The sequence below is a fragment of the Lepidochelys kempii genome, chromosome 9, assembly GCF_965140285.1.
Source record: "Lepidochelys kempii isolate rLepKem1 chromosome 9, rLepKem1.hap1, whole genome shotgun sequence".
Classification (NCBI taxonomy): domain Eukaryota; kingdom Metazoa; phylum Chordata; order Testudines; family Cheloniidae; genus Lepidochelys; species Lepidochelys kempii.
The window spans coordinates 100,254,997-100,279,715 of NC_136388.1; the positions used below are offsets into that span (position 1 = coordinate 100,254,997).

General features: G+C 36.6%; 1 protein-coding gene across 16 annotated transcripts in view; it reads left to right on the top strand.

Moving 5' to 3' along the window:
- Positions 1 to 24,719, top strand: part of KLHL13 (kelch like family member 13) — a 120,209-nt gene that overhangs the window by 58,214 nt on the left and 37,276 nt on the right. For 12 of the 16 annotated variants that reach the window (XM_078854299.1, XM_078854295.1, XM_078854296.1 and 9 more), the window contains one exon: positions 20,233 to 20,374. In XM_078854299.1, coding sequence (XP_078710425.1) covers positions 20,233 to 20,374 — 142 coding nt within the window. Of the gene's footprint in view, positions 1 to 2,486; positions 2,582 to 3,084; positions 3,198 to 20,232; positions 20,375 to 24,719 lie in introns of those variants that run through there. The other 4 variants (XM_073358538.2, XM_073358539.1, XM_073358540.1 and 1 more) reach the window with 2 other exon arrangements.

A 24,719-nucleotide genomic window follows, 5' to 3' on the forward strand; every position in this document is an offset into this window, starting at 1 on the left:
GAGGCCCAGGACTAGAATTGCAGGGCTTTTGCAGGTCATGTTGAAAGTGGTTAGGAGAGTTGTTGGGAAGTTCTCAAACTGCATACCTACACTATGCCTATTTCTAGCTAATGCATTGGTAGACTCTTACTGTCTCAAACACGAGATAAGGCACACACGAGCAGGGCGTTAGCACACTTGTTTGAATAGAACAGCAACACCAACTGTGTGGTGAACATTAAGAGAAGATGAGTTCAAATAGAGGATGGAATTGATATGTTTTTAAAAATGCTAATGGCAGTGTATTATAAAACTATTACTAATCGGCACTATTATAATCATATTACCTTTTCATGTACAATAATGGATTAGTCTAAAATACTTCCAAATTAAAGAAACAAAACCCCCCAGTGTAGTTAATCAGGTTCTTAGGTGGTTCTGTTCATTGGCTTACCTTAGGGGTCAGAGCTGATCAGTGACTAATGAATTCTTGCTCTTTGGCAATAGGTTGGTTTCATCACAGAGACTGTAATTTCAAATATTAGTTCAGATACAAGGGACTGGCTGAATTGCTTATGTGTACATTTACACTGGCTGAGCCAGAGTGTGACACAGATGACCTCTTGAGGCCGTTGTTTTTTTAAAATTAGTCTGTTTATTGGCTTTTAGTATGTTCTGTTAATCCATAAACAGAAACTCTTTAGTCCCCTTGCTTTTAGATTTCGCAGGAACAGCCAAACCTTTCTATATTCAGACAGGAAATCCATAATATACATTAAGCGTAAGGTGGGGCTTAAGAAAATTGTATTGTTGTGCTTTAAGCCTGTATACGTTAATTTACATTATTCTTGCTATACAGTTTGTTTTTTTAAAAGTCCCTAGTTTCTTCCATGTGGTTGTGTTAGCAAATATCCAATGACTTTTTTTTTAATTTAAAAGAATGCTAAAACATGGATTCAGGTAGGGCAAGATCTAATCTGTCTAGTTGTATGTATGCAAATCAGTCTTTTCTGTGCATTGCTGGTAAGTGTGTCTGTGTGCATACAAATACATAACTATAGTCTTTAAAAAAAAGTCTTATTTTGACAGACTCCCATCAGCTAAAAATGGATGCTTGCAGTTAGCAAGATTTTAGTTTTTTCCGTAGGATTAAAGAACGTAAATCTCATTCTTCCATATTCAGCAAGTACATCTGGATAACTTTTTTGCCAGTTTCAAACTGTTGCCAGTGTAATTTTTTTCAAAGTACTAAGAGATTAGCCCCTTAATTGCTTGCGGAGTAAGTGCAAACTGTTTTTGAGTAGAATAATGAAATGAACTCCCAAAACCACTTTAGTTTGTCCTGTGTTTATGTTACTGTAACTTTAAACTGCCCAGTGCCATTTTGGGGAAAACTTGTGAAGACATGCAATGCTAAGTTTTAGTTTAGAACAGATTCTTAGAGTAGTTATAAATTTGAAAATAAAGATTTGTAATGGATGTGTTAACAGCCCCCTTATAGTAGTGCTTCCAGACACTGCTAGAATGCGTGTGAAGTGGTGGTGTTGTGTTTTGTGTTTTTAAAGAAATTTACAGAAAAGCCTGTCAGGAATACTAGTGGTAAATGTAAACACTAGCACTGTTTCTGTCTTTTCCCAGTATATCTGAAGAGGCTATTACTGTGCTGGGACAGAATAAAGCCATGCTGGTAACCAGAATAACTAGCTTGGCTTAATAGCATGATGCCACATGTAAAAGAGACTACTTTGAAGTCTGTACTGTCAGTATTCTAAACATATTGGTTTAGCCTACCCTGCCAATATACTAACATTGGTTTAAATAAGGTGTTATGTGGTAGTATCTTTAAAAACAAATATTAAACAATGATTTCAGTGAAATAAGATTTTTTGCTTTTGTGCTTTTTCTAGGTACATAAACTTCTTATGCAAAATAATTTTCATACAGTGCCTAAATGTCTGTTTTTAGCAGCTCACCTTTTAAGCATCCCTGTCAGTCATCAGCCCCTGGAGGGCACCAAACAGACCACAGAGCTGCAGAGTGGTCCCTGATGGACACCTGCATGACCGGCTGCTTCGTCAGTATTTCAGGCAATTTGTGAGCTGTTGGGGGGGGAGGAAGCAAAGGGAGGGGGGCAATGAATTAGACTGTTGATAGCGTCCCTACAAAGACTGCTATTAACAGCATGCTATTCTGTGCTTCTCTACTGCAGAAGACAGAGTGATATTCATGTTCCCACAGCATGTTGTAAAATGCATGAGATTTTGCTCATCCTTCTTGGAAATAAGAATAGAAAAATGAGAGCAACCTGAACCAGAAGCTGTTAGAAGAGCGTGCAGAAATCTGCAGCAATTTATACTTATTCTTACATTTTTGCCTCCCTAACTATGGATTAGAAGGACTGGCATTTTTGCATTGGGCTTTTTCTATAATGGCATTTTTGTATTGTCTGGCCAGAGCTTGCACAAGAGGAAAACAGGCTGCTGAATTTAGTCACTGATCTCTATTAGCCGTGGCCTAAGGCTATGCTGAGGTTCATATCCCATTTGTATTGTTGCAGCTCAAAAGAAGAATGTTCAGAGGATGACAAGTGTATTCTGAGTAGGTAGGTTGTTTCCTTTTCATATGAAACCCATTTTTTTTCCTGCTACCATTGGTCAGAAATCAGGTTAATAGGAACAGAATGAAGCACAGTGCTGCAAGCACAGTACTGCAGTGTCCCTGTTAAGGTAGAACAATAGCATTACAATAGCTTTAAAAAAATCTTCGCTGGTTTAATTAAATAAAGCTGCATTGTGCTGGTTTGCACAGTGCAGTCTTTTCTTTCTTTTTTTTTTTTTTAAAACATATACTGCAGTCAACGCTTCCCTAACGAGGTGGCACTATTGTTGAGTTAGAGCGATAGAATCATCATACTGCTTTAGGGGACAGCAGGATTTAAAAGGAGATGCCTCACAGCCCTATTTTACAGATTGGAAGCATCGGTTTAAGGGCATTGGCAGAATCGCTTGCTTGTTCTTAGCAGCAGCCACTGCTGTGTCAGTAGTGTGTGGAATGGAAGTCCTAGTTGGTAGTCTGTTATGGAAACGCTGTTTACTGTTGTTGTAGTACCGTGGTGACAACATGCCATTGAAATGGAAAACGAGCTCTCCTGCTATCTGGAAATTCCCAGTTCCTGTGCTTAAAACATCCAGGTCATCGCCACTTTCTCCAGCATACATGTAAGTGAGAGAAATGAGGATAAATAAGGTGGGATTTCTTTCATGAGACTACCATTTGGCAAAATACCCTGTTATATATTTAATGACATTGGCACTCAGAATTTTACCTTATTTTTTCTTTCTATATATACCGTCTCAAATGTTACCTTCTTATTGTTTTCATGGTAGGTGTTGTCAAGTCTTCCCTTTGTTGAAATGCAGAGAAATTGTGCAGATTTAATCATATTTACAAATATTTTTAACTTTTCATTTGAAAAGTTCAAGTTATCATAGATTTGTAATACAGATCTCGGATCAATAAGTCTAAGCATCTAGGCAGGCTTTTATTTGTGGCATGTATTCTAAAGATAAATAGCTCTCTGATTGTTAGACATTGAATATAGAATCACCTGCTATATTGTGCGCTTTTGTGTGTGTTTAGTTTTGGGATGGTACATCTTGACTTAAGTCTTGCTTTTATCCTTTACAGTCATACTCTTTAAGAATTCAACATCTCACACTTTTAAAAAAATACTTGAAATAAAAGCATGAGGGTTAAAACATTTTTTTATTGTGTGTGATACTTACATGTAAAATGTGTATGCATTTGTTTATGCAGTTTGTTCACTGACAGTAAGTTCTAGATACATGTGCATGCATTTTAATAGATACATAAAATGTATATGCCTGAGTTTCTTGGCAACTCTTAGTAAAGCTTATACTTCAGCTTCTGATTATGGTTGTAAATTTTGTATTGGTGTATACAGGTGGCTTGTTTTGCTTTAGCAATCTGAAATAAAGCTTAATCTTGATTAAGTACACAGTTTTTCCTCTTTAAGTGCTGTTATGGCATTTTTCTTTAAATCAGGAAGATTATTAAAAACAAACAGCTTAAGTACATTTGATATTGCACACAACATATGCTATGAAGAAAATTAATGGAATAAAAAGTTACTTTTAGTAGTATTCCTTAGTATAATAGCTACATTATTAATGCTTTGTGACTTATACTTGTGTAAAATAGGAGATGTCATTACTCAACCTTGTATTACCTAGGTTTTGCTTTCTCTCTTATGAGGACACAGTGTGACATGTAGATGTTTACGGGTTCCATAAATATTTTTCTGTTGAGGGGTCAGTAATTTGTCAGTAAGATTAAAGCAAGATAAGGCACCTCATATGCATAGTCCCTATTTTTGTTGTGAAAAAGCTAATGTTTAAGAAGCTAAAATTCTCAGATCCAATCTACAATATATATGCCCTTCATTTAAATTTAGTTTTCGTAAATGCAATTCAGATCATTTTCTTAGCTAAGCAAGTTCTTAGCTACCAGAAAGTATCAAGGTATTTCTACTAAATGGGAGATATGAACTTATGTAGTAAAATATAAGACAAGGTCAAATATAAAAACAGTAGTATGTCACAGAAGAGTTTGAGGCCTTTGAACCTATTGGGGGAAAAAATGACTAGATATTGTCTGATAAACATTTTTGTGGATTTTAAAAATCACAAGATTTAATGAAGTCAAGATTTAAAAAAAGCTCCATTCCATTCTTGTCTGTCTACAGACATCCCGAGAGATGTAATTTATTTTATGCATCTTCTCTAAATTGTTACCTTTGTTTTCTGTGTGCTCCAGCATCTTTGTTTTGGATGTGGTGTTGACTTATATTGATGTATTCAATGTATGTGGAGCAGTTCAGTGATCACATATTAACTATCTTCTGTTAGGTACGTCTGCAGCATGTGAAATCGTTGAACAGCTGCTTTAATTAAAAAAAAATTAGTGCTACAGTCGGCACTGATTAGTGTCTAAGCAGACATATTTCTTCAGTGATACACACAATCCTGGCATTAGCTGGAATATTATATCTTAAATATCATACTGAAATTATACATGCATTATACATATTAAATGAGAAGAATTACAAAATGGATCCAGTTTTATTAGGCAAAATATATTAAATGCTAAAAATAGCCTTCTGAGCTAGTTTTAAGAGCAAAATAGATGATAGACACTCACTACTTCATTGTTAAGTATGTAATATAGTATATGTTGGTTTTGATCTCCATACATGCATTTTTTTCTTCTACATGAAGTACTTGTGTGTATGTGTTTAATAAAACAAACCACAAATGACCTAAGAACTGACTATTTTTATTGTGTTGCTACAATTTCTTAATACTTTGGAGAATCTGGAATATTTGCACCAGTATCTAGTATTAGAAAATGAATGACAGGAATTAAGGTTAATTCTGACATCTAAATAGTGAATAATAGTAGTTTATACTAACTTCATACATATATTGGCTATACTAGTAAGGTTTTTTTTTTTTTTAATTTCTCTACTTGGTAAAATGCTGTTCCTCATATTTCAGTTGTTCTAATCAGTTAACCTTGACTTTAAATATTGAATCCTGTTTGCTGTTCTAACCACTAGATAGTCATTCAGAAACAAGAGTAGGCGTCAGGATACCTAGGTTTTATTCTTGGCCCATCTACTTACTTGTGGTGTTATGAGAGACACACTGCCTCAGTTTCCATATATGTAAAATGGGTTTACTACACCTTACCCATCTTGTAGCTGAATATTGAGTCTAATGTGTGGGCATTCTGAGCTTCTTTGATGAAAGTTGCCATGTTAAGTGCAAAGTATCATTGTTAAATATTTCTTGCTTCCCAGAATGGACCTGGAAGCTCTTCCGTAAACTGATTCAGTTTACAGAAGATGTTCTTACATAAAGTTTGCTACTAATTGAAAGGCTACAGAAGTATTGTGTAGAGATCAATTTAAAAGAGAGCCCTCTGCTGGAAGAGATCTGTATACATTTGCAAAAAGAAAAGGAGTACTTGTGGCACCTTAGAGACTAACCAATTTATTTGAGCATAAGCTTTTGTGAGCTACGTTCTTGTTAAACCCTGGATTTGTGCTGGAAATGGCCCACCTTGATTATCATACACAATGTAAGGAGAGTTATCATTTTAGATAAGCTATTACCAGCAGGAGAGTGGGGTGGGAGGAGGTATTTTTTCACGCTTTGTGTGTATATAAGATCTTCTAAACTTTCCACAGTATGCATCCGATGAAGTGAGCTGTAGCTCACAAAAGCTTATGCTCAAATAAATTGGTTAGTCTCTAAGGTGCCACAAGTACTCCTTTTCTTTTTGCGAATACAGACTAACACAGCTGTTACTCTGCAACCTGTATACATTTGGTGTGTGAAACAACTTATTTGTTTCACCTGAGCTGATATCATTGTAGACTGTAGAACTCTGGGCTTTTCAGGGAGACTGGTGTTCTAAACTGGCCCTCAGACTGTTTCAGAGGTGAGATTACACTTCCTTGGTAGTGGGAAGGCGAGAGAGCACCATTTTTTCAAACCTCCTACCTGCTGATTAGTGGTAACTGTGACCTTAAAGGAAGCTTCTTGCCCTACTAGTTAAAGCAAAATTGAGTGCAATGATTTACGTAAAAACTTCCAGATCATACTGGAACAGGAAGAGGTAACTGTTTAAAACGGTAGAGAGCAGGGCAAAATTCCCTTGGGTGAAGAGATGAGTGAAACCTATGAACTTTGTTTGAATTGGTCCAAAATAATTTCAGCTTTTTACCTGGTCTGGTGAGAGATCATTTGGCATATCCTAGTTGTGGTTGGGTAAGATGAAAACTGTGGTGTTGGCCCATGAGACATATTTTTTAAGTATCATGCAGCTTTTCTTCATAAATACACAAATTATAAATATATAGGGAATCTGTGTGTGCGCATTTTCAAAAACTATCTTTCACTGCCATCCCTTTAATCTTCCTGTGTTAGCACCAAAGCTGATATTTTAGATTTTTTGTTCTAAAATTTGAGGGTTAGAGCTATTGAAACAAGTAAGTAATCTCACTGGCAAGAATGTACATTCATATTTCAATGATTAGTTGCTGACTGCTGTTGGCAGCACTCATCAGTTAATGTTAGTGTGGCAATGTGTGCCGTTTACCAGTAGGAGTATCCTAGAAAAAGGACAGGCAAAGTTAGACCATTATATGCCTTGCAAAAAGTGCATTTGTTGTAGATATGCATTGAGAAGCACAATAAAAATATTTAAATGAAAGTGGATAAAGGACATCTAAAAATTAATACTTCAGTATGGAAACACCATCCTGGAGGAAGGGTAGGAACAATTCATTTCCAGTTTGGTCATACAAGACACTGCTTTTGGGGTAGTAAGAGGAGATGCACTGTGTCAGTGTTTGCTAACTAAATGGTTTGGTTTGCTGAATGTTTCTTGGGTTCTGCATCATTTATCTGAAGTGGAGAAAAATTCTTCTCTCAGGTCTGTACAGTAGAAACTTGACTTTTATATTCTGCTCTCCCAACATGTGCAGGTCTCCTATTTACATTTATGGATATCTACGCATGTACAATACAAGAGCAAAGTCCTACAATGCCTATCTGAAAGAATGTATTTTTGCATTAAATAAACGCTTTTAGCAGATTTTTTTTTTTTTTTTTTTTTAATGAGAACACCTATATCTTGATTTCTTACTGGAAGAATTTCTCTGAAAATGAACACACTGCTAACTGAATAAATAAGTCTTCAGTATGGCTTTTTTTGAAAAAATTACTAAGATGCAAAATACCCAATTTCTAAATGTTGTGCCGTCTAATTTTTTATGTTGTACAATTATTTGGTTTTATAATTAAAGGAATAAATTTTTAATGACATTGATAGCAGAGTGGCTAATGTTAAGAGAAATAAGCTACTTTAAGTGATTCTACAAATACTTTGTCATCAAATGGTGTATAAAATAGTAGTTATTGTGAGTCACCCTTTTTGTTTGATGGGGTCAAAAAATTGCTGTGTAGTAATGAAAATAATTTACCATGTAGAAAAGTAGAACCAGTGCTAATACCCAAGAGCACTTCAGTGTTAGTTTTCAGCTGGTGATGTGGCATATGTTTTTCTGTTTTCTCCTATTAGGTCTCCTATTGCCCTTTTGTGGACACTGAGGTTAACTGATACTACAAAATATGTGTATATCTTTAGAAGTTATGAGTGGAAATACACTTGTCCTGCTTGCCATTTTGCATGGGTCTGGCATTTCCTTGAAATCAATAAAAGCAGTAATATTCTGTTATGTGGAGTGACTATTTCTTTGCCTCAGCCTTGGAGATCCCACCCAAACAGGTCTGCAGTATTGTCTGTGAAGGAAACGGCACATGCTGTGTTGGACATTCCCTCTTTTGTTGCTACTGCTGAGTCCATGGAAGCTGTTTTTGTGCTGGTTTTGGTCACAGTGTAGAGTGGTCAGATGCTGAAGAACACAAGAGGGAGTGCATGCAGTGTTATGCAGGGACCATCTTGCTCCTCGGTGGCCTCCATCCTCACAAACATTTCTGTTTGAAGCTACAGAAAATCAGATCCTCTTAGTATCCCCCTCCTTTCTCATTTTCTCCATTTCAGCCTAAATCACATGTTGTGCATGACTTCTTGACTACAGATTTTTATACTAGGGCTTTGTTGGTGAGGCCCCACTGGGGATCTAAGCAGACTCAACTTTTCCCCCAGTATGTTAAAGAAACAAATAACCCCTCCCACAATTCTGAATGGCTAGACTCATATTATTTTTAATGGGTTAGTCCCTGAAACTTGTTCCTCTGTTTCTAGGGTAATCTGCCCTGACCCTGACCCTGCTGGCAACAAGGCACCAAACCTGAATCATTCAAATTACTGTCTGAGCATATCATTATTCCTAAACTATCTCTGATTGGTGGGTAGCCTTGAGTATCCCACTGGTAGCCTAGAGATGGTTCCCCAGCTTCCCAAGGCAGCTTGCTTCATTGCTCAACAGTTTCTATTTTGAATCTACTTAAAATATGGCCAAAATGTTGTTAAAATGAGGATAACAATTTTTTTAAAACTACATACGTGTCTTCCCCCAGTGATTCTTCTGTCTTCTAGGGCCAGGTAAATCACTCTTCTCTGAAGAGCTGGCTGTCTCCATTCCTATGTGCCAGCTGTCTTCTCTGTGTGTAGACATTCTCTCTAGCTCCCTCGTCACCTTCTTCCACCATCTGACCTGGCTTGCCGCTGTCAGTTGCTCTCCTACTACCATTTGTGGCAGCAGAGGGGTGTCTGTGTTCAGCTCTGTATAGAGATGCTTGCTGCAAGATGGCTGGGGCAGAGAGGAAGAATGATCTCAAGTTTAATCAATGTTCTTCTTTCTGTACCTGAAACCAGGTTAAGAGAACAGAGTAGTGATCAGTCTACACTATCAGCATTCGATGCTATAATTATTTCTAGGATTTAGGACAGGTAGCGTTTCCTCGCTGGGACAATGGGTTTCATTCTTTCAGTGAGAGAGGGCAGCAAATGCCTGATTAAGCAGATTTTTTTTTAGTCTCTTCAGTATGTCATTTTATATAGATCCATATAAGGTTAGTTTCATAACATTTAGAGTAAAATGCCACCACTGTAACTTAAACCTACTTCTGCTTGTTTTGTCCTCTTTGGGTGAAATAATTGATACAATTCTTCTTTATAGAGACAGCTTTGTCATAAATTTAAAATTATCTTTTTTACTATACTGAATATAGCTATTTTTCTTGAGATTTTCTTGTATAATATAGGCATCAGTTTTTTTTTACCTTTATTGCTTTCCCATGGAAGTGCCAAGAAGAGTGGAATAATTACCTGGTATGTTTTACACAGCGTATGACTATTACTGTAGTTCAATACAGTGTTACCATTGGTATCCCATATTTGGCTTATTCAGTTTAGCATCCACTGTATAAACTAGAGAGCCTTCTCTGTGGTACTAATGCTTAACTACTATTTCTTCTTTGTATATCTCTTCACTTCCTTTCTTTGTAAGCCATTTAAAAAAAAATCTAATTCTGTTTTGTTAAATTATAAAGATTACACTGCACTTATTTTTCCACAATTAGTTGTGGGTTTTCTTAGCATACGAACAATTCAATTATTTGAGTCACTTATGAAAACTTCAGTAAAATTGGATGTCTTCCCTTTTCCTCCCATAAGTATCCTGGGGGTCAGAAAAGAGAAGAGGAACCATGGAAGTGAGCATGCAGCTGAGTTTTTCATGGTGTGAAAAGCAAAGTCTGCATGCACCTACAGTTGGGGCATTTAAAGTTCATTCCAGTTCTACAGTTATTACCCACTTAAAGGGTTCTGTGACATATTTGCTATCTTTAGTGTCTCTATCTCTGTATTAACTGGACAAAACTCAGTGAATTCATAGTTTTATGGAAGTGGTAGCAGTGTTTGGAACAATTCTCTGGTTCTCATTATCTCTAAAAACAAAAAGGCATTATTTTAGTCTAATTGCTGTACCAGTGGTGGATAGCCGGCAGAGGCGAAGTTGGGCCACTTGGGAAGAAAGACTTCTTCCCTGCTTTCTATGGTAGGTTTTGAGAGGTAACCAGAGTTGGCAGCCCGACTGCCAGTGCTGCCTTCATTTCCTTCATCACTCTGTGGCTTGTGGTTGGCCACCCTTCTATGGCAGTTTAGGGATTTTGGAACTCCAGCCCTCTGTTATCTTTCATGTCAGCCTTTTCTATAGCCTTAGGAGAGAGAGAGAGACCCTTTCCCCACAGTAGAATTAGCAGAAAGTGGTACTCCGCTTTTATGCTGCCTGATTACCTCTTTGCTTTTGCTCTGACATCAAAGAGCAATACTCCTTGCCTCTGTTAGGAGGTAGAGTCTGGGAATAGAAAAATTGGTCTCAGTTTAAATTACTTAATTTAACTCACAACTGGATTTTATTTTTGTCCTTTTCCATTTGTGTGGGTTTTTATGTGAACTACACTCAAGGATGCAGTAGTAGCACGCCCAGACAAGTACAGCATTTCTACATTGCTCTTTTGTGACCCTAACACATTCCACAAGCAATTTCTAGTTTAAAAATAAAAATGGGGATCTTCAAAAGTGGTTAAGCACCCAAATCCTATTAAAAAATCAATGGGATTTCTGCACCTAACGCTTCGATAGCTTTGAAAACTCCAGCCAAAGAAGTTAAGCTATAGAGTTCATCTTTTTGTGACTTTGGGATAACTAAAAACTATTCAGAATGCTGCTGATCACTGAGACCCAGCTTAAGAGAACAGCAAGGCTATAATGAGGGAGGAGGTAGAAATTGGACTTCAGTAACTTGGTGAATAAAGGGTCCAGATTATTTCTCCACAAAACTTGCAACTTCTGTTGAAGTCAATGGAACTTGTGTGTGCAGCTGTCAGGATTATTAAGCCCTTATATTTGATAATAGAAGTTAATGTTTCCTTTTAATTTTTCAGCCAGAACTGTGTGTCTGACAAATACAAATGAATAGCTTGTGATTGGACACCTCATCAGAAAAGCATTCCAAGTAGAAATGTATGGTTTAGTTATTTAAAGTGTCAGAGGTCACCTCACTGATCTTTCCTAGTGTGATGCTTTCATGCATCTTGACTCTGGATATTTCATAGCAAAAGAGGACACAGAGCAGAGTACCCTATTATATTGTGAGTCAGCACCTGTGTGCTCTAAGAGAGAAGATGAAAGTTTCAAGTGCTTGTTTGCTAAATATTGCAGTTTAAAGATGAGTTAGACTTGCTGTCAGTGCTCTTCCATGCCATAAAATTAGTTCCCCCCCTCCCCATCTCAGATGAAATCACTCATACATTTGTAGCAGCAAAACTTTTGTTCCTTGTACTAGTGGATAAGAAATTTTCATTATAAATAGGCATTGGCAAATCACACAGCTGACTACTTTACCCTGTAGTTTAAATGCTACAGGAGTTGTTGTTACAAAACTGTAGCTGAGTAATATTAATTAAAGGACAAGACTTCACTATTTAGGAGGAGGACAAGAAGAACAATAACTAATGCATTTAATCTAGTAATTCTTTGCCCAATTAAAGTGTTTCGTTAAATTACACAGATTTACAATGCAGAAGTGTGTATTTAAAAAAAAAAAGTGAAGAACCATGCATTATGTAACTAGATTCATCTGTGTTGCTTATTATAATGTTAAATTCCCTAACAGAATGATAAAATATTCACTTTACAGTGCTGCCCTATCACTGTTCAGCTTACTCAGCTCTTACATGGCCATTTAATTTATTAGAGAATTCCTAAATTCGCTAGTCAAGAAATTAGAACATCTATTCTTAATGAGAAGACATTAAGCGTACTTAATATTTAAAAATAATTTTTGGCAGGCTAAGGACAAGCATTACTGTATTTTCTAATAATACATGAAAGTTTCATTATATTTAAATCAGCCTTTTCGTTAAGTTAATAGTTTAATTAGCTAAACGTATGCTTGGCCACAAACATATATACCAGAGTTTTGGTTAGATCATAGAATAGTAAAAATCTGTCGTGAGATAGGATAATCTTAATATGAAATGGAAATTTAGCTCCTTGCTTGCTGATAAATACCATGGTGCTGGCACATGACAAAGAGTAATTTCAGAAGATGCCACTTACCAGTGACCGGAACACTTGCAGTCATGGTTCATTGGAGAATAATTTGACAAAGAAAATAAGGTTATAATCCTTTAAAAAACAAGCTGCTGAGCTACACAAAGTTATCAATATACTATCTGGACTATGTTGCTTTGGTAGATTTTTAATGTATTCTGTCATGTCATATTTTTAAAAATAACCCATGAAAATATGTACTCTAGTGTGAAGAAAATTATGCTAGAGAAAATTTAGGCCAATTCGGTATTTTGTGTCAAAAGAAGCATACATTATAAAACATTTTAAAACAACTTGGATTTATTTACCTAAATTCATAGATTCACAAAATTATTCATTCTTGTAGCTGTCTTGCTGATATGGGTTTAGAATAAATCCAATTTCATAATGAGAGCAATGCAAAACAAAATAATTGTTTTATTGTTATTTTGACAATAAGTGATAAATATTATAGCCAACAAGACAAAACTCTCAGTACTTCCTACTAAATTTTTAATGGTATACTGTGCGTTGCACGTGCTCACTCAACAGGCCAAGATCTAAAGGGAAGGCAGAGTTTCAGTTCCAAATATTCTACATACTGTTTTTAAAAACTGTTAAAGGAACATTAAAGTTGCAAAGTCAAACACTCAGGTTAAGAAATTCCAGAATTAAGTTTGCTCATGTAACCTTAATTTTGCCCCCTTGTGCATATGCATTATGGTATAGTATTTAATTACATCATCACATACAGTCTTCTCCACCAGAGCCCTACCTCATTCAGGGCATAGGATGGACGATACACTAGGAATAATGAATCAGGATTGGGTAACAAATGAGGCAGTTATCTCTAATACCCCTGATAGTCAGACAGTCTCCAGTCTTCCTGCTTTCAGTTCTGGTGTCCAGCGCCATAGTGGCCATAGGGTCTGCAATTCCAGGAAAGCCTTGCTCAGCCTTGGGATGATCCAGGCTTGGTTGCTCTCCAAAGGTGGTGCATGCACAGTCTGATTGGCAGGTAAGTAGGGCCCTACCAAATTCACAGTCCATTTTGGTCAATTTCATGGTCATAAGATATTAAAAATAGTAAATTTCATTATTTCATCTGTTTAAATATGAAGTTTTACAGTGTTGTAACTGTGGGGGTCCTGACCTAAAAAGGAGTTGTGGGAGGGTCGCAAGGTAATTGTAGAGGGGTTGCGGTACTGCTATCCTTACTTCTGCGCTGCTGCGGGCGCTGGCACTGCCTTCAGAGCTGGGCCGCTGGAGAGCGGCGGCTGCTGGCTGGGAGCCCAGCTCTGAAGGCAGCATCCTGCCAGCAGCAGCGCAGAAGCGCGGGTGGCCCGGTGTGGTGTTGCCACCCTCACTTCTGCGCTGCTGCCTGCAGAGCTGGGCCCTCGGTCAGCAGCCGCCGCTCTCCGGCCGTCCCGCTCTAAAGGCAGCCATGCAGAAATAAGAGTGCAAATACCACAACACTCCTAAAATAACCTTATGACCCCCCTGAAACTCTTTTTGGGTCAGGACATACAATTTGAGAAATGCTGGTCTCACCCGTGAAAACTGTATGATGTAGTATAGGGTAAAAGCACACAAAAGACCGGATTTCACGGCGGGAGACCAGATTTCACAGTCTGTGACATGTTTTTCATGGCCATTAATTTGGTAGGACCCTACACATAAAAGAGCTGTGTGGAATGGACTTTGCTCACTAGAGATGAAATCTTTAGAGCTTTTAGCTTTCAAATTCTAACAAGTCTCTGAGCATGTGCAAACAGATCTTCAGAGGCTTTATAATTTGAACAAATTTGGGCATATGTTCACAGGGATGGCAAGACACAGCCCTAACACTAATCAGCTGTTAAACAACATGCTCTACTCTGGGGCGGGGGAACACATACATTCATCATTGACCATGCACACTTCCATATATATATATATATATATATATACACACATACACACACACACAGTTAGGAATACAGTAGCAAAGAATATCTTTGCTATTTAGGGTGTAGGGTCTGTTGATGATTTTAAGGAAACTGGAGATAGGAAGCTAATTTGCATTTTGATTCTTAAATCTGATGCTCTGATCAGTCAATACACAGGATTAACTAGTTTAGCAGGATGTGCAGCAGGCAATACATAGCTGAGTTGTTTTTTTTCAGACCAGATATTTGGTTGTCATGGATGCCAGACAATGAGATATTTTTAGTCTGATATATTCTGTGTTACCAAAGGAAGGTATGTTGAAACTTCCTGAAGCAATTTAATAAGAATTGTTAGCATTTAGTAAGCATTTCATGAACAATCTGTGTTTGCCTTTGTGTACTCCATGCCTGTAACTAAAACTTCTGCTGTATTTAGCCCTATCAGGTTTGTTCATGAAATGAGGTAAAAATACTGTTGATACACATATATTACCTTGGATATTGAAGTTAGCTGGTTTAGTGCAAGGTTATCCTATATTGTACAAAGTTATTGTACAAAACTTGCAAATCAAAACAATTTGCTTCCTGTTCCAGTCTTAAGTAACTGGTGTATGGAGAAAAGGGTAACATAGTTGTATCAGTTAGACTGTTGTATACTAGTAAAGACAGAGAAAATGCAAGCAGGAAAGAAACATGATGCAAGGATCGGATGATGAGAAATATGAGTAAAAGGCTATATAGTACAGAACAGAGAACTCAGGGAAGGGTGATGGGATACACGATGTATCTACAAACATTTTCTAGGAAACAATATAAACAAAGATTATGTTCAGTCTCAGATGATTGAGATAAGAGCAAGGCCCTGAATATTTTGGGAGGGGGGGGAGCTTAAAATACACATTAGGAGAGTTCTCTACTAGTAAGAGCTGTTGGATAATGGAATTGATAAAGGACAATAGCAAAGATACCTTCACTGCAAATATTCCAGAACAGGTTATGTACAGTGTTAGTGTAAATAATGTAGCTAGCAGTCATGTAAAGCAGTTGGGTCACCCCACTAACTGTTGAGTATTAGGAAGAAATTTCCCTAGTGGGCTGGATAATTTATAGTTGTCCGCTAAATAGCTTTCTGCACCTTTTGCCGAAGCCATGGTACTAACCTCTGAGAGGGATTACTGAAATATGTAGACCATTGGTCTGATCTGGTATGGCAGTTCCTGTGTTCATTTCATGTTTAACTCAGCATTCATTTGACCATAAAGCTATTATAGAAAGCTGGGCTCAGTGTTTCCCCAGACTAACTATTTTTGATTAAAGTAGGGTTAACATTCATGTTTATGTCAACTTGTTGTGAATTCTCATTGTCCATTATAGTCGCTGCTGTAGCTCTTCCTTTGTCAGCCTTTTAAAATTCTGATTAAAAATGCTTGTGCTGCACTTTTTACTTAATGCCTTATTGATCAGAACAATAGAACTAATTAGAAAATGAATTAACTTTCTTCTTTGCAAGTCTGCCTAATTGTGATATACTGTACTTATTATAAAGCACCAATCAATATATTTACATTCATTATTACCCAATTAATTATAGTGCTTGTCAAACCACATTAATAAATGTAAGTAAAATGACTTTGGTAACAGTGCCTATTCTACTTATTTTGTACTACTTTTGTATTCATTAGGAATTAGATATTTGGTTACCTTTTATTCAGTACTGAAAGTCCATTCACCTGCAAAAAACCCCCCAATTAACTAGTACACCCATCCTTTTTTAAAAATGATAAGTTGATAGATGTGCCTGGTCTGTTAAATATGTGTAATGAGAGATTTCACTCCATTTAATAAAATCACTAGAAATGAGATGTCATAAGTGTAAAGGCGTTCGCTCTGTAATATAACCACCTGTTAAATAGAGGGCACTGGCTGTGTTCTGTAATCTCTTTTTAAACAACAGTCAGCTGTTGTAATGATTTTGTTTCTGATCTGTACATGGCAAAGATTTGTAACCCTGTTAATACTTCGTAAAAAAAAACAAAAACAAAAAAAAATTAATCAGATAGAAGATTGAATTAGTCATGTGTTCCCAGAAATGAATAGTAAAGAATCACTTTTATGAAAGTTTGGTTTACAGGCCTAAAAGTGCAAGTTAAATTAAATTTTGAATAAATCTGAATTCTGTTTGCAGGCTTAGGTATTTTTTAAATTAGTCACAAGTATTTCAGGCCTTATATCTGTCTGTTTGCCATTATCTTGCATATTGATAGGGTAACTGAAAATATATAGGGAATACTGCATTTTCCCTTTGTCTTGCAGAGATGAGTTTTTAATGCTATGATAGCATACATGTAGTTTACACAATGTCAGTAACAAAATCAGAACTCTATCATTTTGGGAGGCTCTATCATTTTGTAGTGGCTATGTCAAAAGATTGGGAGTCAGGAGACCAGAACCATACTTCTAGCTCCTACCGCTGACTTGCTATGTGACCTTGGGCAAGTTGCTTAAACTCCTTCTGAACATCACTTTCATTGCCTGAATAATGGAGAGAAAACTTACCCTTTCTAAAGCATTTTGAGATCATGAAAGATGCTGAGTGCCCACTATCTTTTTTTTTCCTTTCTTTTTCTTTTTCTTGTATTGATGGTGATCTTAAATAGAAGTTGAGAGTCCTACTTCTTAAACTTGACTGTCTGGGAGATAGGGCAATCTTGTTATTTTTAATGTGAACATACAAATTGTTGAATGGGTTACAGGTTTGGTACAATGAACTTGACTTGCTTGGCAAGCAGTAAAATCATATCTTATGCTTGCTTGCTTTTGTTTCCTTTAAACTAGATCTAGATATTCAAGAGCTTACTCAGTTACTGCTAGTAGGTCACTAAATTTTATAGTGTAAATGCCAAGGGTACTGTAGCGCTTGCTGAACTATAGTGTAAAGGGTAATACCTATAAATCCATTCTGCACCATACATTTTTAAATGTGCAAATATAGCCAGTTGCAATTAAATGGTTCTAGTTTACAAACGTTGCCATGAGGTGTTATCTTCTAAATACATAAATAGTTCTAATTTTATTGTAAAATGAGAAAACTCTGTACAAACTTACTGTTATTTGTTACATCTGTGTCAGTGACCAGTAAGAACCCATACTTTCCCCCAACTGTTCAGAGATCCATAAGCAGTAACACTCCAGACGAGAATCTTTGCCCCTCTTGGTTGAAGTTACTGGGACAAGATTTGCTTTTCTAATGTCCCAGTGGTACAGCTCCACGAGCAGTGATCGAAGTACTCCTAGAGACATCCACTGGCATTTTAACTACCCTCTTATCAAACCTGCTCAAGAGATCTGGGTGTCCTGGTGCTTAAAATGGTGATGCTCACCAGTAGTCTGACTACAATTGTACTTCCATTATTCTTTCTACCCGATCTAGTGTAGACAAGGCCTTCAGCTTCAGTTCAAATCTTTAAGGCTCATGCTAAGTATATATGAATAGTGTATGGAATTGTCATATATTATGGCTGAAACCTTAAAAGCCCACTGAAAATTTTGGCAAGTAAGTGGGTTTGCCTGTTTTCTAGTTGTTGCATATTAACTATGTGGCAAGTTTTCCTTGGAGTTGAAGAAAGCCTTTTGAAAATTTCTGCTTCGTTGGTTATCTGAGCTGATACTTTTATTAAGTATTCTTTCAGAGAAGTAACCTGTCGATGTAATTTTAAAAGGATCTTTGTAATTCTTTCTCTTGCAACAATACAATTCTTTCCTCCACATCAACACATTTGTTTCAAAAGAAGGACACGTGACATGTAAACGTAAGGAGCAAATATCCCTCAAAATCACATGAGACAATATACTTGATATGAGTACATTCAGATTTTAAAAAAAGAGAGAGCCAGAGCAAACTGACCAAAAACATTCAGGTCATGCACTAGAAACTGCTTTATCTAACCTCTTGTTGAATGTTGTTTTGGCTGTTGTTTTCCAAAGACAAAAGTATGGAGAGTAACTTTCTGATTACAAAATACAGTGTAAAATATTGATTTGTATGTTAAAGAAGAGTTCCAGTGAGATTTAAAACAAACTATTTTAATTGTAAACAAACAGTACCATAGTGCATGCTAAAATATATTCACATTTATTACAGCTTATTCAAATTTGTGTATTAGGTTTTTACATGTGAATTTAAATCTCTGAAGCATACCCTTGTTCCTTTACTGTGTGTTACTGTTATGTCTGTGTACATAAAATCTTACTGTTTCAAACCCATGTGTATTGAGAATTTTTGTTATAGCTGGCATTTAAAAAAAAACAACATGGGTTTGAACATACAAAATATATTAACCCTATCAGAAAAATTCTTAAGTTTCAGAAACTGCTTTTACTAGAAAACTTCAAATGTGTATATTGAGAAAAAATTATTTGTTAAAAGGCAATTCACATTTTAAACTGGGCTTCCTCAATAAAAGAGCAGTGTGAAAAGTTGGAGATCAACGTTGAATTATCTTTTCGCAATTATCTTTAAAGTGATTTCTGAAACTAGTTTGGAGGCCAATGTTTATACCTGCATGTTACAATGTGGATGAGATTTTTTTATTTCTATGTGAGATGTGCAGTAGTTGTATCAACTTGGTTATGTGTTATGAATGCTTTACTCAAATACAGTTTCTCTTATAGATAATTTCAATTCCATATTTGGGTTTATAACATTTGCTAATGCCTTCTATTGAACCATGCCGATATGCATATTGATAACTTACAACATTCAGTAAATCATAAAATACTGTAACTGGTTAATATTGATCATTTTCTGAAGACCTAACACAGATTAAAATCTAATTATTTGTAAAATCTCTATTATTAATTTAATGTTAGCGTACCAAAGCCTAGTATACATGTCTTTTTATTATTTAAATAGACATAAAATAAGTAACATTTACATAAGTATAAGCTCTAGGCATCCCATAAAGTTTAAATGCATTTTACATCACAGGATGAAAGTAGTGAGCCAGCAACATTGTAGCAATTGAAAACATTAGCATTTTGTAAAGTTGCTCTACCATTAGATTTGGGTAATAATTATTTGGAATTAAAAACCCATGTGCAAAGATATCTTTTGTGTTAGCAAACTGTGGCACCTTTTCAGTATTCTTTTCATACTGGAGCAAGACTGCAGTAACCAATACAAATTAAATTATTAAACGTTAAGAACACATTTTGCACTAATAACCTTCAAATGTCACGTGCCAGTCTGAGGTAGTAAGACACTTAATTGTGAAATTAAAAAATGAGAAAATGAAGGCATCTTAAATTGTAAACACAATACAAATATGTTTTAGGGAAGTATCTGTTTTTTTTTAAAAATAAATTTAAAGAAAATGGAATTGACTGACTTTTTTTTTAAGACCACTTATATCAAAACCCTTGCTGGTCTTCTTAATCAAAAATCTAAAATGAAATGATGAATTTTTAAAGTCATGAAATGTTACATGCATAACCTGCATGAACACATAGATGAGCAATAAGGACCCCGTACAACTCCCACTGTTATCAATAAAACAAGCTCACGTTGATGTTGGCTTGGAGCTTAAATCACTATGGGTTGAATGTTTATCAGCAATTAATTTAAACTGTGTGCTTAAGCTTGCTTTTTTTGTTTTTGTTTTCCCCATTTTCTTAGATCTCTAGTGGAAGAGGAAGATCCTCACATGAAAGTATCTCTTGGTAGCAGCGATATGGGCGTGTCTGCCCATCTACAGTCTTCAAAGACAGGGACCACACGATTTTTCACCAGCAACACTCATAGTTCTGTGGTATTACAGGTAATCTAATACAACATATTGTAATATTTATACCAGTCTTTCCTGAAGATTTTCAAGGCTTTGAACTGTATCTGCACCTAAGAAAGTTCTCAAACTTGGAAAAGTGCCTTAGAGACCTTTTATTAAACATTTGTTTGTGTCATGTCAACAATGCCTTTGTTGAATAGGCAGCATGGTTTTGTGTTCTTTATTTTCTCTTTGAGAGCTTATGTTATCTATGAAAATCAGATTTTTTTTTTCAAGTTAAATGTTCAGGTCACATCAACAATTTGAAAAACATGACCTTTCCCTGTAATTATAGACGTGTTCACTATTAACTTCAAATAGGTAAATAAGGCTTGCTAAAGTGAGGGACCGCTGTCTCAGAGAAACTCACCTCTTTAATATAGTCAAGCAACTTTTTCAGGTGAATTTCCTCTTCTCGCCTTTTCTGTGTGAACGCTGTGTTAAAGATGTCATGAGTCTTAACTATTCCTCTTTGTGCCCCTAAAACATGTATCCGTTGGCAATTTCATAATCTGATCTATCCACATACTGTGCTGGAGTCTGAATACTTCCCACAAACAATCTTAGCAGCCATCTGCAGTTTCTACATGGTTTGCGAGCCATAATATGTGACTTACATATGAAATCATTATTAAGAAGCTTGCACTTTCTGCACGTAGAAAAACTGTTACGTTATCCTCTGAAGCTCATAAATATGCCAGCTTTCACTTATTTTTTAATAAACATGCCACCTGTCTTTTACAGACCAACCATGAAATAGCCTTCAGTTTATCTTATCTGTCCCTGTTCAGCTAGGGAAAGATTACCTTTGTTTAATTCATAGCTATCTAATCAAGCAAGTTTCATGTTTTTACAGTGATAGTATACACTATACAAAAAAAAAAGAAAAAAGAGGACGACTTGTGGCACCTTAGAGACTAACAAATTTGTTACACAAACCCCGTCGATAACCTCCTCACCATATATTAGCAGTATGCTTGCCCCTTTGAGTTACTTCTTCCAAACTCAAGAATCAAAATTCAAGTTACATGAAAGTGGGTATACAAACTGAAGAGGAAGAAAATGTTGGAGGGTGGCTCTACTCTGAAAAGTGACTGTAAAAATGACACTTCCATCCCCTATGTTTATTCAGGATCATATCCGTAGACTTCAGTGACAAGAATAAAATTTTAGCACTTCTTACTTCCATGAGCTCTTAAGAGCTAAGGGGAGTTAGACTGTGTTTCATCCTGTACATGCCAGATTTGGTTAGTGTATCTTAACCTATTAATCTGGGCAATCACTTTGAAGGAAATAAGTAAATGTGTAAATGAAGGTGCATAGGGGAGACCGAATATGAAGTACAGAACCTTTATCATTAGTGATGATGCACAAAATGGAGAGAACTCACCTGCGGGGCCTAGCAGGCAGGGGAAAACATATTTTTACTTATAAATTGGGCACATGTGAAATGGAAAGAAATGACAAACTTGGAATTCCATAGTGCTGTTTTTGAAGCATAATTTTTCAAAGCAGAACTGCACTTTAAACATTCACCCATGTGGTTTTCTCATCCTATTGTACTCAGGTGTTAGTCTTATTTTTGATCTGAAACCCTCCACTTGCCCAGCAAAACAGCATCATTGAGCTTTAGCATTCACTTCCAATTTTATTATTTGTCTTTTCCATTTTAATTAAAGTGAACTAAAGTGTGGCCTCACCTTGTCAGTTTCCTATACTTTCTATCTAAAGCAAACAGACTTTGAAAGGTAAGATTATTTTATTGCAAATATTTGTTTGCTTATGTAAACCAATTGGCACATTTACCCTTAAATTTGCTAATTGCTTTATAGAACTATATAAGTACTTGTAATAAGATAACCTCACATCGCTGTTCCAAGACTTTATTTAAAAAATCCCCGAGATTAATAAATCCAAAGAAGAAGAGAGTAGATTAGATATATACTTTATTGGTTTCAAAGGCCTGTTGATAACTATAGCTCAATATGTATAACTTGAAAAATGTTCTTATTACCAGCAGATTTCTGTTTATACCCCTGCAGCACAGAGACATAGCTACAGATAAGAGAATCACACCCCAGTTGTTCCAGCCATTGGAATGGGGGGCCTTGAATACTAGAACCAGCTGGGGTCAGTGAGACTGGGAGTTCCAAGTTTCTGCATGAGAGAGCTAGCAGTGACGGGGTGTGGGGGTGTGTGTGTGTGTGAGTGAATGAGTCAGATGCGATCATTGAGAGAACTGAGGTATTCTAAACCTGACTAAAGAAGGGGTAAAATGTGCTCTGAGTTGCCACTAGCCCCATCTGGGAGATGGTCCTTCCCCTCTGCCCTACCCCACAAAGGTTGATGAAAGACCCATTCCATCCAAAACCCTATTTTTTCCCTTGTTGTTACTATAGCTGTGACATTGCTCACCAGAGAAACTAGGAAGCCTGTAGCTCTCACTTTTTAGGATCTGAGTACGGTGTTTTCATATAGTTCTCTAACAACATTTTGAAACATTTCTTTGTTGTTCAGAATATTAAAAGTTTGTGATATATACCAAACCTGTGCAGATAACTAATTTTTAAGCAGAGGAACATTTTTTAATTTGATCAATTTTTCTCTACAGTCACTATCAGTCCGAAGTAAAGTTTATAGATCTACTAAAAGGTGCAAATGGATTAAACAAAATGTATCTGTTGAGCAACTTCTGGTATATTCTCTGTTGCATCTATTTCTATGAGGGGAAATTGTCTGGTGGGAGCTCTGTATTCTGCTGGTGATAATTTTCTAAAAATGGTCTTCTGGCCCACGCTGAACTAAATTCTCTTTTTCTGTTGGAGCAACCAAACTAAGGCACTGTGGGACGGTGTCACATGGTGTTGCTCTCCTCTGGCAGATAAAAATGTAAGCATCTCGTAGAAGCTTACAAAGCTTTAAAATGTTATAAACTTCAGAAAGTAGTTCCTCTATGTTCTAGTTTCTGCTTGAATTGTGTAGGCATCACTAGAATTCTTCCATATCCTATGGATTCAAGCCTACAACCCATACAATCCCTTGCTTTCTCCAACTAGAACTTTACGCAGAAGTGCTGTGTGTTTCCTTGTATAGGATGAGGATTCCCTAAAGAATTATGACTTATTTTAGGACTTGCTGCCAACATAGCTTAAGTGGATCACAATGGGTTTTCAGACAAAAACAAGCCAGAGCCTTTTCTCTTATTTTAATTTTGGGTTGAAAGCACTAGTAGTGTCTCAGTTTCTAACTCCTGGGCCTCTACTTGGTATTCTTTCATCTTCAAATCTTAGGACAGGTCAAACTTCTCTAATTTTTTCCTACCTCTTACCTTGCTGGGAACTATCACTGAGTCTCTTTTTCTGTATGATTGGAAATGGCCTTTCTCTGGAGCCTTTACAAAGCTGGAGTTAACCTTATGGAAAGATTTACCTCAAGGCCGAACCCAGGTTACTGCATGGGTAAATTGATTACCATCCCACAGGAGAGTATATACTCAAGCTACAAGGATCCCCATGTATATACAGTAGATTCTGTTCTTAAAGGGGCTTTCACAGAAGCAAAAAAATTGGTGGCAGGTTGCTGTTTGTTCAGTTCATAGTTTATTAGAAAGTGACTCCAATCATTAGTACTGCAGCAGAGATATTTTTGCTTCATCTTTCAGTAGAATAGCTAGTCTAGCAACAAATAGCACTGTTTGGAGACCTGGCAACTAGACATATTGAACGCAGCTCATTGCCTTCAGATTCCAATTGTAAAAGAATAATTTTTCTCCAAAGTCTTAATACCTATTCTTGCAATATAAATTGGAGAACTAGTAGGGTGCCTCCTTTTTTGCAAGGACTAGTTTCAGAAGGCCTGGTAAAAATGCGCCAGTTGAGGGTCATTGGATTACTGAAATGCTTCGTTTTGGTACTTGGCTAAAAATTAATAGATGGATTAGTTTATATAATTGTATTAGATCATTGTCAAAATGTTGTTATATCATTGTCAAAAAATTAAACTCCAGTTGGGTGCAAAATATTTTGTGCTGCCCTTAGATCACAGTCTGGTTTGCTTGGATATGATGGGAAGGACAGCAGAGAAGGTGGGAAGACTCTCATATTTCCATGCAGCCCAAAGGCTCAACATAGAGAAATTCACTGCTCTCTTAGGGTCTGTCTACACTACAATTAAAACTCTGTGGCTGGCCGATGCCTGCTGGCACGGGCTGCAGGGCTGTTTAATTGCAGTGTAGACGTCCGGGCTTGGGCTGGAGCCCAAGCTTTAGGGCTGTGCAAGGTGGGATGGTCCCAGAGCTCGGGCTGCAGCCTCAGCCAGAATGTCTACACTGCAATTAAAC